Raw genomic sequence first — 15,896 nt, 5'->3', positions numbered from 1 at the left:
GAATAGATCATATAATGAGAGGGAAAAATATCAGATCGACTGGAAAGGGAAAACATCCACATTGGCTGAAGGGAAATGACATAAATCAACCAGAAAGAGAAACACCAGGTTGACCGAAAAGAGAACACATCAAATCAATTATTCACAACAAATCAATTACTTCACAACAAATCAATTACTCACAACATCCACGCCCCACAGAGTCCTTTCAATCGACATGACTGGGGAGGAATCACATGTCCTGGGCAAGGTGTCCCTTCCACAGGTGGAACTCTCACCAGGCCTCGGTTTCCAGCAGTTTTTTATAGCGTCAATAATTCCCAGAGTAAGCAGTTACAGAGCTTTTTACAGAGCAAGCATCCAGTGTTCCCATGCACAAACGGTTATCAGTGGCTACGTGCACTGAGCTTCCTGGCTATCGTCCCAGCCCGGCAGTTGTGTACTTGCATTGTTTTCCCTGGTTATTGTCCCAGCCTGGCACAGATGGCCAGTCTGCTCCAGGCCATGATGCCCAAAGGACCTTGAAATTCTTACAAATTGCAACTATCTCCATGGGAAAAAGGCCAGTTCTCACCACACAGAAAGCAGCTTTATATTTCCTTGTGTGCTGGTGGCTGTAGGTTAATGGAACGGCCAAACATGGCTGCACTCATGTCAAGACAACTTTTCAATATTTTCCACATTTTTTATGAAACATGTATTTATTTTCCAATAAAAAATCTAAAGTTTTCATACATAGAAATAGAGATAGCTCTGCATTTTTATATAGGAACCCATAATATTTTTACTAAAGGACAAAATATTGGTCAGGGTTAAATTTTAATATTTAAACTCTCTACTACATTTTTTTCATAATATTTACTGCAAATGTAATACATGGCTAGGTCCCAGAATTTACTTCAAATCTAAGGAAAAATCTAAGATCTTGTTCTTTCTCGAGAAAAAGCTTTCAAAACAAGCTTCTCTTGGAATCGAGCTAATTATTCTTTCTGATCAGATTTATGGACCAAAGTGTCTTGATTTGTAGAATCTCCAACTCCTTGAGAGCAGAGACCCTAAATGAACAAAAGCTGTTTGGGGACATAAAGATTATAAAATTTCCCTTATCATAAACTAGTCCTCTTTTTTTATTTTTACCTTCCTTATAAGAGACCCATGAAGCCTATTGCTTTTTCCAAAATTATTTTACTTTTGAGAGGTGTTTATTACTGTAATATATCTGTTGCAATTCCTATGGGAACAACGGTATTCTCAAAATATGAGGAAGTTAAGCTTGACGCAAGGGCAATTGAACAAAAGCATCGTGAATAAATCTAATGGGATAAAAATAAAGCGACTATTCTGACATTCGATTTGGAAAATGATGCTTTCTACATAAAAACCTCTATGAAATTAAACACACTTGAACCATAAGAACAGCCATAAATCAGCTTCAAATAATGTTTTTGTTGTTCAATTTATCATAGGAGTGTTTCTTAGTGATTGTCTTAGTCAGTTTGGGCTGCTATAACAAAATACCATACACTGGGTGGCTTATAAAAACAGAAATTTATTTCTCACAGTTCTGGAGGCTGGAAGTCTGAGTCAGGGTGCCAGCGTGGTTGGATTCTGGTGAGAGCCCTCTTCCAGGCTGTAGACTGACAATTTCTGATTGTATCCTCACATGGTGAAAAGAGTGAGGGAGCTCTCTGGGATCCCTTTTATAAAAGCACTAATTGCGTTCATGAGGCCTCCACCTTCATATCCTAATTACTTCCCAAAGGCCCTGCCTCCTAATGCCATCATATTGGGAGTTAAGATATAATATACGAATTTGGGAGGGGGTGGCATAAAAATATAGTCCATAACAGTGATACTTGTAATTTAACTTTTATTATCACCAGTCTTTACCAATTTGGCTGTTGTCTTATTGATCAGGAAATGTTGTTTGGACCAACTTTCCACAGGGTAAGTTGAATTTCTCTTCACTCATTTAAAAATGGCTATGTCTTTCAAAGACATTTGGAGGGTGACCTGAAATTATACAACAAGAGGCAATAAGTTCCTATTCTTCTAAATAAAGCTCCTAGCATATATAAAAATAAACATTTATCACACAAACACACACACACGGTGCAAAGAATTGATCAATTAGGACAGATTTAGCTGGTGTTATGTCCTAATAATATTCCTTTCTATACCCAGATCTTAGGCAATTTTCTTTTTTTTTTTTTGAAGAGTCTTTCTAAGATTTTTTTCCCCCCAAAGCCCCAGTAGATAGTTGTATGTCATAGCTGCACATCCTTCTAGTTGCTGTATGTGGGACGCGGCCTCAGCACGGCCGGAGAAGCGGTGTGTCGGTGCGTGCCCGGGATCCGAACCCGGGCTGCTGGAGCGCGCGCACTTAACCGCTAAGCCACGGGCCGGCCCTAGGCAATTTTCTTCTTGCCCCCATAGTTAATCTAGAATTCTGAGTCCCAGGGTGTAATAACATAGTTTATTTGTCAAAGAAAAAGAGAGTTAAATAACATCAAAATGAAACAGGAAGGTAAAACTGCTTATGGGTTTGCTTTTGAAACGCTTCTGGAAATTAATCTTTCAAAACTCTATAGTTTGGACTCTGCGAACTTAGAATTTAGGATTAATGAGGTTTGGACAGGGCAAGGGTGTTATCTTGTATCATACAATAATACATCTGCTAAGTGTTATGGGTTGAATTGTGTCCCAGAAAATTTATACGTTGAAGTCCTAATCCGTAGTTCCCTAGCATTTGGAAATAGAGACTTTAATGAGGTAATTAAGGTAAAATGAGGTAATTTGGGTGAGCCCTAATCCAATATGACTGGTATCCTTAAAAGAAGAAATTAGGACACAGGCGCACACAGACCAAAGGGTGAACATGTGAGGACACAGATAGACTAAGGCTATCTACAAGCCAAGGAGAGGCTTCAGAAGACATGAAACCTGCTGTGACCTTTATCTTGGACTTCTAGCCTACAAAACTGTGAGAAAATAAATTACTGATGTTTAAGCCACCCAGTCTGTGGTATTTTATTATCGCAGCCCTAGCAAACTAATACGTCCACTAAACACAATAATAAACTAAACAGAATTGCTGGAGGAAAATGTTTTCTAATATAGAACTTAATTTAAAGTATTTTAAAAACAACATTCATACTATCTATTCACAAAGAATTGTGCTAAGACAAATTACTGTTTATTAAAATTGGTTTAGAATAATCTAGACTCAATCCTTTGTTCTTTACATCCATAGATGGAAATGCCATAAGATACACTTTTAAAGAAAACATTTTGGTTCAAGATTTTCACCGAAATTTTCCGGCTAGAGAAATTAGAATCTTTATCAATAACTAAGATACTGCATATGAAGAGAAAGGAGGCTTAAACTACAAATACAAATAAGTCCTTGTATTACTTAGAACAGTTACTACTAACTTATGTTGGGGCTAATTACCATCTAAATGGTTTTCATGTTCTTTGTCTCTGATTTTTCTAACATTTTTCCTCTTGTTTTGGTAATTTAATATATTTTTGGGAAAAAAAAAAAGAGAAACTCAAGCTCATTCGCTTGGATCCTTGGGTCAAATTTGAAATAGTTTTGTGTGGGTGATACCTAAATATTCTATAATAAAAATCAGGAGATATGACTTATATCTGCATCTCGGCATATTCTCATTAAAAAATTCAGAATTGGCTCTCGATTACATAGGAATGCTCTTTTCAGAATTGCTAGTTCACCCATGTTGGGAATTAGAAAGTTTTCTCAATGCTATTTATAAAATATTGTGCTTTCTAGTGCTGTGACTCCATCATCCCTGGACCACCCACTCTCTGCTGGGTGCAGGCGATGATTAATCAGGTCTTGTTAAACCGTGGCATTCCTTGACAATTTAACAAAAAGCACCAGCAAGATGTAATTCTAATAAGTGATGATCTTAGAACTTGAAAGAAAACATTGCTCTTTTCCTGCCAGATATCCTAGTTGACTTGGACTTTTTTCCTCTTTGTCCTGGCACTGGTAGGTGTTTTAGAACTGCCCTATGCAACATCGTCATATAATGAGTGCTTGTTTTTCTAAGTCTCTAGAGTGTGATTCCACTGTTTATTATGTTAAAGTTTTCTCATCAGATGAAGCTACCTACATTTAACAAATATTGAGCATGTATCATATGCTAGGCACTGCAGATTAAAACAACGAAAGGCAATATTAATGCACTGAATCTGGACTGTACTTAAGAGAATTAAATGTGGACATCTTACTCTGTGTCATAAAAATGAACAGAAATCCTAGAAACAGAGGTTATTAATGAGCAGTATTTGAAGCTGAGATCTAATCATCCTCTTTCTTAGTGATAGACTATCCATAGCCTCAGCCAATGATCAGAAATAATCCTGGTAAACTCTGTAAGCTTTCTATAGGAACCACTTTCTCATCACCCACTCTCTTTTCCAGAGGGAAACTGAATATTTAACAGACTGAGGATATAGACCTGTCTCGTAATATATATGGTAACATAAAGATAGGAAAAATGTATGCTTAATTCTGTAAGAGTAGGAGATCTATGTGTGTTGAGTTTTAGTGACAGAGTAATGTTTCTCAAATTACCTAGTGGGTTTTGGAAGCCCAAAGTCATTTTGTGGCTTCCAAGGCAGGAAGAACTTCCAGCAGTGTTATATGGCCAGCATCTTCACAACCATGGATGGAGGTGCCATCTAAAAAGAAGGCAAAATCTGTATTACCTAGTAGGAGAAAACCTCCCTGCAGAGGGAAGAGCTGTTAAGTGCAGTCTTTGAACAGCTAGGAAAATACAATAGAGCAAGGAATGCTTTCACATAACTGAAGAGCATGCTCAGTTACCATTTTGAAGTAAAACATTTAATTATCAAATTTAAAAGGGTAAACCATTAAGCCATTATCATCACTAACAGTGAAGCTATAATTAGATGATCAGATTTGCTCCCAGTATCTTGAAGGCCTAGAACTGTGATATTTATATTTTGATTTTAAAAAAGGACAAGTAAACTCAAGGGTAAAAGTCATTGTCCAGAGATAGGAGAGTAAAAAACACTGTAATGAGGGAAGCATCCCATTCTTAGCAGAATTGAGGGCAATGGAGAATTGTTGTCCATGGATGGAAAAATTTAGATAACTAAATATTAATAAGGTTGAATATGACTGGATCTGTAAGAGTGATTATCTGAACATCTGGTTTCCCATCTGGAATGTAAGAAGTAGAAGTCATCACTCCCATTCATACAAGAAAAAAGCTGAACAAATTGCAAAGCAACAACTTTTCTGAGATCCTTCAGAAAATTGAGGTCACAGGGAAAACCACTGCCCCCAAAATTGGAGAGACAGACAGGCAGAGACAGAGAATTACAACTTGCTGGAGCAGAAGCCCATGAGCAGAAACCTCTGTGGGAACCACTAGTGAGGTATTAAAATCTAAACTGTAATTGACAAATTGCTGGAGACTCAGTGTGGACAAACTCGAGTATTAAAACCCTCAAGGGTCCTACACTTTTGTTAGTTTTACCTCTAGGAGCTCTACTACATTCTCACAGTGAAGACTAGAGAAAAATTCCCTTGTGATTCCAGCAGGAGAAGGGGAAAAGTAGCCATTTTGAAATACACACAAAGCATTCTGTTCTTCTTAACAAGGTCTGCCCTTAAGAGAAACTATTTTATCAGAGCATAACGGACTGGGATTTTACCAGAGCCTAAATGACCTAAGGGAAGTCAGCCAAGTACAGCCCCCTCTAGCCTTCCTGTCTCATCTAAGAGGGGAAGAAAACCTGAGAAGCACTTGTGAAGGTCACAGCCCAAGGGCATAGTCGCACTAGAAAATTGAGACCAAATCATAGGACTATACAATGCTTCCCTTCCCCCACCTTACCAGCACATCAATAGGGCTCCGGTATAAGAACCAGGGAATAGCACCAGAAGAACGGCACATCTGAGATGGTATTTAAGAAGAAGTCACTAGGGAACCCCAAAGACAACATGGGAGACAAAAACAGGGACACCAGAAGAAATTTTATCCTCTGACACCTATACCTATAGCAAACAGTAAACACAGCCCAACCCCTAGCCAGATAAACATAAAACCTTACACTAAAGGCCTATTTACCTCAATTTCTTTTACCCAGTACATCATGTCTGGCTTTCAACAAAAGATTACAAGGCACGCTGAAAGATAAAACATAGGTTGAAGAGACAGAGCGAGTGTCAGAACCAGACTCAAATTATGGCAGAGATATTAGAATTATCAGACACTGGAATTTAAAATAACTATGATTAATATGCTAATATCGCTAATGGAAAAAGTGGACACCCTGCAAGAACATATGCATAATGTAAGCATAGAGATGACTTTCTAAGAAAGTCAAAAAGAAAAGAAATACTAGAAATCAACAACATTGTCATAGATATGCCTTTGAATCTGGCCTAGGGGCAGGGCCAGGAGAGCAAAAACGAAAAAAAGCAGAGAATTCTCCCATACTCTCTGGATTTCCCTTCCCCAGCCCTCTAGCCAGAAAGATGGGCTTCTCTAGGGGTCTAGGAAGAAAAAAAAAAACCCAAGAAATTCATCACCACAGCCATAATACTCTTTCTTCAGTTTTTAAGCTCCTTCTTAATCTATTATTTACTTTTCGGAGTCTTAAGTTTTCTTCTTTTTTTTTGCCATCTTAACCGTTTTTAAGTGTCCAGTTCAGTGATATTAAGTACATTCAGGGTGTTGTGCAACTATTACCACCATCCATCTTTAGAACTGTTTTCATCTTGCAAAACTGAAGCTCTATACCCATTAAACAATAACTCCCATTCCCCCTCCCCTGCAGCCTCTGGCAACCACCATTCTGCTTTCTGTCTCTATGATTTTGACTACTCTAGGTATGTCATATAAATGGAATCATACAATATTTGTGATTGGCTGGTCTCACTTAGCATAGCGTCCTCCACATTCACCCATGTTGTAGCAGGTCAGAATTTCCTTCCTTTTTAAGGTTGAATAATATTCCATTGTGTGTATATACCACATTTTGCTTATCCATTCATCTGTTGATAGACACTTGTGTTGTTTCCTTGTGTTAGCTATTGTGAATGACACTGCTATAAACACTGGTGTGCAAGCATCTCTTGCAGACCTGTTTTTTATTCTTTTGGGTATATACCCAGAAGTGGAATTGCTGGATCATATGACAATTCTATTTTAAATTTTTTGAGGAACAATCATACTGTTTTCCATAGTGGCTGTAATAAAACTGAGGACAAGCTATTTGACTGCTTACATCTGAAGCAGTTCAATACTTTTCATTTTAATTCTCTCCATTTGGTGCCTCTGCCATGGACTAAATATGATATTGAAGATGAAATGATTGAGGACATAGATTCTAATTTTCTTAATTTTGAATAATATTTTATTTCATCAACTCCTCCTTTTGCTTCCCTTTCACCTGAAATATTTTGTATAGGAGGCTGAGATAAACCTCAATCAAGTAACATTATCTAAATATCAGTGGTATTTCCTCATATTCCCACCCTCTCTATAGAGTGAGGCCCCTGGAGTCACAGACCTGAAGTGCTCATCTGATGTGGATCCTCCCTGGTGAGGCAATTATCCATCTCACGGAATAGGTCCTCTTCTAGAGAATTCCTTCTTCTGGATGAAACTGAGAATGATGCCCCATGGTTAGAATTCAAATTTGAATGGCCCATCTCTTACACTAGGATACATATCTATAAGGTTTGAAACATATTGATCTCTCTGAGCTAAAATCCAATGATCCTCTCAGCACCCATTTCTGCTAGTGAATTCTCAATGTTTCTAATATTCATTCTCCTTTTGCTGAGCCCTTGAAATTCCTCCATTTTTATTACCAATTCCCTTATATAGCATTTAGTATGTGCTGGCCAGCATTCTTATATATGATTAACTCATTTAACTCTCATAATAATCTAATGAAGTAGCAATAGTATTTTCTCGACTTTACAGACTAGGAAATTGGAGCTTGAAAGGTAAACTTTCTAGTCAAAGATATAGCTGGGGTTCAAACCCAGGACATCCTTGCTTTTAATTCTCCACCATGGTTCCACGTTTCCATTGGTTATTTCTTATTTCTACAATCCAGAGCCTACACCAAAATATATAATTACCTTTCTTTCATCAGCTAAGATCTTTGCCCACCTGATACATCATCTGTATTGTATACTACAGCTTCCAAATAATTGCATTTCTACAAAAGGAAATTGTGGTTTGGCTGATCTTGATCATCCCCCATGCTTCTCCATTTGGCTGGCACTTTCCAACACAAGTCACTCAAGTTGGCAAATGCTTTTGTTTCTCTCTACAGGAATTCCCCATTCCCTGTGCCTTTGGTTCCAGATAACGCATTTTATGCAGCCCTAGTAGGGCTCTCACCTCTGAGCCGATGTTTTTGTTTCTGTACTTGAGACCACACAAGAAGAAATAGAATAAACAGAACCAGGAGGAGCCCAAGGATACCAGATAAAATAAATGCTGAGTGACCTGCATAGAAATTAAACATTCATAGGTATTTAACTAGTAGATATCAATTGTCAGTTTATACACTGGAAAAAGAACTGATTTCCTAGTTGCTAAGAAGAATGGGGCTATAAGTTTTTGCATATTCACGAATGGCACATAATCTCTGAGAACAATTTCAGATAAAAATTATCTCTAAACAATAGATTTCTTTTCACCTAATACAGAGCTTTCCGTAATTCTATTGTCCTAAATTCTGTCTAATTGTATACAAAAGGTTTGATGATTAAGCCTTATCTCTTGCACTGCATTCACCACTAAAACACCAGTCCTAGAAAATACCTAGGGATCGAGCTGTTTTTATCTGTCTCATAAAGAATATTTGAGAATCTGTAGAGATAACTTTTTTTCTGAGGGTAGCACAAGTGTTCCTTATCCTTCTCCATATGTAAAAAGTATTTTTTTTTTTTAGAGAGAGTGTCTGCATACCAGAGCAGACTCATAGAGCTATTGATAGCAACCACTGCCATCCATGGTTTCATGATGTCTGCAGTCCCCAGCCTCCTTTGATTATCATTGCAGTTTGCTCTCTCCCTCCACCTCCCATATTGTCTTAGTTATTGGTGAAACTACTGATGGGCAGAAAACTGTACCTGAGGCTTCAAGTGATCTCAGTGACTGTCCTGCAAATGAAAGAGAGAATGAGAAAGAGAAAGACATAAATGTAAATGAAATAGAAATCAAAGAAAAGGAACTGACTATTTCTTTCTGCATTCTATGGGCATATTGAGTGTCATTTAAATTATCACTCAGAATCCTCTTGATTGGAAGCCTGAAGCTAAATCCAGCTTTCTCTCCTCAAAATTATGAGAGAGTTTAGATAACTGAAATGTTATCTTCTTTAGTTAGGGAAAAGGATAATTTAACACAGCCTTTCATTTCTTTCAACAAGAAATCCTAGTATCCTCCAGCTCAACTGTCTCAGGCTGTTTCTCAATACTTTTACTCTTAGCAGGACTCCCAGTTTAAATTCAGCCTTTTCACACTTACCAGAGCACCTTACACTGGCATCTTCCTTGTGTACACAGTCACTTTGTCCCCAGGGTTTGGAATGACAGTCCCATAGAAAAGACTCGTTTCCCTTGCACTGTATTTCGTCCAGCCAGATAGGTCCAGTCCCCTGGCCAAACGCCGCCTCCCCCACGGCAGCCAGAGCAGAGCCACAGCCAAGTTGCTGACACACCACTTCAGCCTCTGCCAGGTCCCAGGAATCGTCACACACTGTACCCCAGGAGCCTTTGTGCCAGATCTCCACTCTCCCAGAGCATTTGGTGTCGCCTCCACTGACTCTTATCTTATCTAGAAAGGCACAAAAATGGCTGTTATAAATCCTGAAAGAGATTGTGGGTGAATGCTGGGATGGAAAGACTTGAAAGTGGTAAACATGATTTTGAATCCGGATGTGGTGAGGAAGGCAGAGCTCCAATGTTACACGATTCGGAGAATAATCTGTAAAGAGAACAAGCCCCTAAACATGGCTGTGGTTTGTCCTGGTTATGATCAAGGAATGGAATATCTTCAACCTGGCCAAAACTAGTTATTTGTTTTCTACTGTTGGATATTTAAAGACAAAATACATTGATTTCATTTTCCAAATTCCAATGTCCTATCATCTGACCCAAACTTCCTATCCTGCCCCTTTCATTTTCATAATTTCTCCAAATATAACATTTGTGTTACTTAAGTCAAATCTATAGACCATTGATTCTCCTATTCCCTCAAATTATCATCTCTTCTTGCCTTCACTTCCCTACCTGTAAAATACATATGCCACGATCATAACTACAAACATTCTCTGGCCCAAATGAAAGGCTCTTGGCACTAGTGACCATCATACCTACACGGCTATGTACAAATGCAGGATAAACTTAACTGTCCAACTCCTTTGAGTCAGTTCCTTAAATACTGAGTTTCATTTGTAGGGGAGCAGAATTTGCCACTCCAATATATGTCACTTTGGCTTGATTATTTTTAAGAACAAAAGACTCAGGAAGAAACTTTGACCTTCCTCCTGACTGCCAAAAAGAATTTAAGATAAAAGGTCTTTTCCAGAAAGGAGTTATCACAGTAGATAACTATAGTATAATGTGAACTAGGTATAGTAGACAGTGAGGAACCTAGCAAGGCCCATTTGATCAAAGTCCTCTCCATGTCCCATTGTCTCTACAAGGCATGGCAAACATTTGTTTTCCAAACATTTGCTTTTCCATCTCCATGTAAATTGCCTTCCTCCCCCTTGAAGTTCCAAACAACTACCCCCAACACTCTCTTTTGTATTTAGCTGAAGGTAGCATGTAAGGTGGTGGCTTTAGCCATTTTGGTGAGTTACTCAGTTTTCCTGGGTTTCCCCCATGTTATTAAACTTTGCTTGCTTTTTCCTGTTATTCTGTCTCATGTCAATTTAATTCTTAGACCAGCCAGAAGAACCTAGAAGAGTAGAAGAAAATTTCTTCCTCCCCTACAATTGCAGATAATTATAACTGGTGTCATTATAAAATTATTTTATAATGTTATTTTAAAATTTTAAATATAATGTTATTTAAAATTAATTTTATAATGTTATTTTAAAATGGTCTTACCATTTCGTTTTTAGTTAACTTTATTTCTCTTTCTTCATTACTTTGTTAATGTTCTTTAACATCTAAACTTCTACCTTACCTATGCCCACCAACTACAAGAAGATCAAGAAGGAGAATCTCAGGATTTCAGTACTGGATTTCAGTTCACGTAATATGAGAAAAGCCACAGTTGTAAAAGATAATTAGCTTTTAGGCAATCTGGGTTTTATCCAGAGGGGCTTTGACCTGAACTTCTCCATCTCCAAGTCCATTAACTGGATAGTTTTCACATGTACCTTTTAAAAAATTTCCTTTCCTATTGTCATAAGGACCCCCTCCAGCTACCATTTTATCTCTCTTCTCTGTTTTTACAGCCAAACTTCTTGAAAGAATTTGGTTTATTTTTCTCTCTTCATTTTTAAATCTTCCACTTATTAATAAACACTTTTATACTAGCTTTTACCCCCCACCAATACACAGTGCATCGGGTGACCTATATCATCATAAATTCAAAGTATAGTTTTAAATCCTATCTTCCTTAATCTTTTCACAAAATAGACACAAGAAAACTAGAATAATCCAATAATATTGGAAATTCTCTTAGATATTAACAGACTACATTCAAAATAGTATTAAAACATAATTATTATGGTCAATATACTATTAAAGACCATAAAAGGCAGAATTTGTTCTAATGAATTTTATGGTGCAACAAAGCCCCAATCCTAAAATCAGCAAACATAAAAAGGATGCTAAAAGGAAACTATGGCACAATATCGTTTAAATATACACAGATGCAAAATTTCTAAGTAAAACATTTACAAATTAAAACTTAAGGTTGTTGAAATCCAAAATTTCAGCTAATATAATTGATGATTCAATAAGTAGATTGATTTTTCTTGGAAAATATTGATAAATATGCTTAAAAATGATTTTCTCTATGTTTAAAGATTTTTTTATGTGATGTTATTTAAAATGGAAAAATAACTTGAATTCTCTAAACGTCCAACAACAGGTGTTTGGTGTATCAAATCATAATATATCTTACTGTAAAAAAAGAGGTTTATCACGAGAAAATGTTGCTGAATCAAAAGAGTAAGCGACACAAACATAGTATAACATTTTTGGCAACAAAATATATGAATATATGTAAAATTATGCACATATATTATACACAAGAATGTAAAATCAGCTAATATATTATCAGCTAATAATGAGAATATAGCTGATATTTGTGTTTTTCATGCTGTCTGTATTTTCGTTTTCTTTTGAGAAAGATTTTATATTATGATAAAATTCAAATAGTAAAAAGAAGTAAGAAATTTAAAAATATGAACCACAAATGGAAAATATTCACGAAAAATGTCCATATCATTACTAATCAAACCCATTCAAATTACGTTGAGATAGGTGAAATTGTAATTTGGGAAGGTGTGCATATGTCTCTGGGTGTGTTTCTCTCTGTGCATAATATTGGTAGGGAGGGTAAGAGAAAATTGATACTGTCATGTACTGATCATAAGAATGAAAATAAACACACAGGTTTTCTGTGGGGGCAATTAGCTAATGTGTATAAAAAAATCTTGAAAATGTTCATTTGCTTCATCCCTTCGTTGCAAGTTTAGACACATAATTTTCAGATATAATCAGAGATTCACCAAAATGGATAAGAATGTTTATAATGGTTCTATTAATACTGATTTGACATTGGGAAATAGTCAATACCAACAAACACGTAGTTATTTAAGTTAAGGTACATCCATAGGATAAAGTATTGCGTGCTGTTTGAAGACTATTTATTGAAATTAGAATATATTCACAGCATAATTTTATGTAAAAAAGGATACAAAAATCAAAATGTATGTAATATATATATCTAAATAGACATAGTGTGATACTATACATTACATACATATATACTATACTATATATACATATACATAAATATAAATAGTATCATCTACATTTCATTTACACAATCATAATTACAATTAGATTTTTGTACAAAAGGAAGCCCAATAGTTAATACTTCTGAATGTCAGCAATAGTTATTTTTGATGGTAGGATTAAATGTGGAATGCCTTTTATTACTTGTAATTTTACAAAATTTCTAAATTTCTATAACAAACATGTTAAATTTTAATTGAATAAAGCTAGTTATAAATGTTTTGTAAATTATCATTTTTTCATACTGGAAAGTTCTGCAGGAAAAATGGAGCATTTTAGTCTCCACAATTAATTCACATACTTCCCCAAAATTCTGAGCTTTCTAGAATTTCTAAGACAAATTATACATATAATATTTTTCATTTTTCACAACAGCACAATTTTATATGCTTTTCTCTCAGCTGCTCCTAGGGGCCTTAAAGGAAGCAAACAAGACAGTACACTCTAAAAAAAACCAAGCGAACTTGTAAAATACCAAAGTAATGAAGTTGCACTATAGGACAGAAGTAATAAATCAGTATTTATTGTCAGGCACTTTTCAGTGAGTTTGCATGTGCTCCTGAACTGAAAGATCAGATATTTGTTAGTGGCAAATTATATTTCACAGGGCTTCAGATGGCAGCAGCCAGTGCTCGGAAAGATACCCACCATCACATGTGATCCAGGACTCTTCAGCTGGGCTGGATGCTCTCTGCTCCCAGGGGGCAGAAGGGCACTGCCATATGGAGACATGCATTTTAGGACACTGAATGTCATCTACCCACATGAAACCAGAGCCTGTCTTGTATGAAGGGGCCAGGCTGACAACTCCACTCTCTGCACAGCCCAGCTGCCGGCACACGATCCCTGCTGTGACTACAGTGATGTTCCTGCCCACACTGCCCCAGGTCCCATTGTAGAAAACCTCCAATCTCCCAGCACAGGTCTCCCTTTCAGTTTCACCACAGAGCCTCAAAGCTGTGAATTCTGGAGAGAAATAGAGAATCTAGTGTTAATTTGCTTTGGAGTTTCAAAAAAATTCGACCTTGTGGATCTAATTTTTTTTTCCTGGAAATAGTTTATTAGGGCTCACAATACAATTTTATAAGCCACTCTAACATATTAACAGAACGTGTCCAATGGAAACTAAGGATCTTTTGTGATTTCAGGGTTAATATGGGTTTCCCAAGGATGGTATTTTAGCTTTAAACAAAATATATCTTTCTTCATTCTACTCTCTAACATAAATCAGATTCAGAAAATAATCAGAAGATCAATCCCATTTCTGCTACTTATTAGAATGTGTTCTTGGGCAAGTTACTCAGTGTCTTTTGGCCTCTTAACATCAGAGTAGATGGAATGTAAGGTCCCTTTCTTGGGGTCTAACTTTCCCTGATTCTAAGACCAACCCTCTATTTTCCAAAATTATGAAATGACATCCAGACAAATGAAATATTTTGGCAGGTTATTAAGAAATTAGTGTAAGAACAGGATGAAAATCAAGTTCTCCATATTCTCAGATCAGTACATTTTCACTATACTTTACCATTGTGCTGTGTGTGTGTGTGTGTGTGTGTGTGTGTGTGCATGTGTGTAGAGGAAGGTGCAAGGGTTGCAGTGCAGACCTGAGCAGATGACCCCAGCATCCTCCTTGTGCCTGCAGTCGTGCTGCCCCCAGTCCCTGGAAGGGCACTTCCACACGTGGGACTCCTTTCCTGTGCAATTTAGTTCATCCAACCAGATAGGCCCTGATCCAGCCCCAAAGTGAGCAGATTTGGTAGCATTAATCGCCACTCCACAGCCCAGCTGTCTGCACACCACATGGGCATCACTCAGGTCCCAGCTGTCATCACAGATGGTGCCCCAGGAGCCCTGGTGAAGCATCTCCACTCTGCCAGCACAGCGACCACCCCCATCCACCAGGCGGAGCTGTTTGTTCCCTAAGAGGAGAAAGTCCAGTTAATAGGTCACATTTTTTAGTTGCAAAGTGTTTCCTAGGACTGTGATTTACTTACTTGAGCAGATGAAATCACCATCTTCTGGGACTGAAGACACAGATGAGTCAGATAAACTTGCAGAGCATGGAAACAATGGCTGGGTTTGATTTCCTTGTGGGGATGTAGGTAATGGGACAAAACTAAGGTCAAAATACGTAAAAAAGATTGAAGAGTTCTATGATAAGGTAGAATCAGCAATAAGGACTCTTCAAACTCTTGTGATCAATGAAAATTGTCTTTATTAATGTCTACTTGCAAACCCCAAATGGAGAGGTGAGTGAGTTACCTTCACCCTAGGAGTGTCCCCAGTTATTCTTCATTACATGTTACTCTTTGATTGTCATGACTACCCCACCCCTCCCTCTGTTTTCTTATCCATCCTTCCTTTAATCCCTCACCTCCTCTACCGCTTCTGGGCTATATTGACAGTAGGTGACCAGAAGCACTGTTCTCTTACCTGTGCAGGTCACAGAGACGGTATTTTCATGGGCACAGAGAGGTGCTCCAAGGACTGTCATCTGACAATTATCCAGAAGTGACTCATTCCCTAAGCAATGAAATCCGTGTCCCCAAACACGGCCACTTCCTTCTCCAATATATTTCCCTCTTGTGGTTGAGAGAGCAACCCCACAGCTGAGTTGGCTGCATAGGACATTGGCATCTTCCAGGTCCCAGTGATTGTCACAGAGGGAGCCCCAGTATCCAAGGACCTTGATCTCCACTTGTCCCTCACACTGGGATTTGCCATTCACAAGTCGGGCATCTGTATAGCCTAAGAGGAGATAAAGCTTTAGAGAAGAGACCATGACTTTTCAACTCCAGCCCACATTACCTCCAACCCCAGCCGA

The 15,896-nt window shown here is 37.6% G+C and overlaps 1 protein-coding gene across 1 annotated transcript in view; it reads right to left on the bottom strand.

The window, feature by feature from the left end:
- Positions 1–4,630: 4,630 nt before the first annotated feature.
- The window catches only part of LOC131415598 (scavenger receptor cysteine-rich type 1 protein M160-like), a 48,283-nt gene continuing 37,017 nt past the window's right edge, over positions 4,631–15,896 (bottom strand). Inside the window, exons 10-18 of the mRNA XM_058557424.1 lie at positions 15,506–15,820; positions 15,067–15,159; positions 14,677–14,991; positions 13,721–14,038; positions 9,558–9,866; positions 9,161–9,190; positions 8,424–8,531; positions 7,579–7,674; positions 4,631–4,713 (exon numbers count right to left, since the gene is read on the bottom strand). Coding sequence (XP_058413407.1) covers positions 4,631–4,713; positions 7,579–7,674; positions 8,424–8,531; positions 9,161–9,190; positions 9,558–9,866; positions 13,721–14,038; positions 14,677–14,991; positions 15,067–15,159; positions 15,506–15,820 — 1,667 coding nt within the window. The remainder of the gene's footprint in view (positions 4,714–7,578; positions 7,675–8,423; positions 8,532–9,160; positions 9,191–9,557; positions 9,867–13,720; positions 14,039–14,676; positions 14,992–15,066; positions 15,160–15,505; positions 15,821–15,896) is intronic.

The sequence above is a fragment of the Diceros bicornis genome, chromosome 17 (genome assembly GCF_020826845.1).
Source record: "Diceros bicornis minor isolate mBicDic1 chromosome 17, mDicBic1.mat.cur, whole genome shotgun sequence".
NCBI lineage: Eukaryota > Metazoa > Chordata > Mammalia > Perissodactyla > Rhinocerotidae > Diceros > Diceros bicornis.
This window is presented reverse-complemented; position numbering and strand designations above follow the sequence as displayed.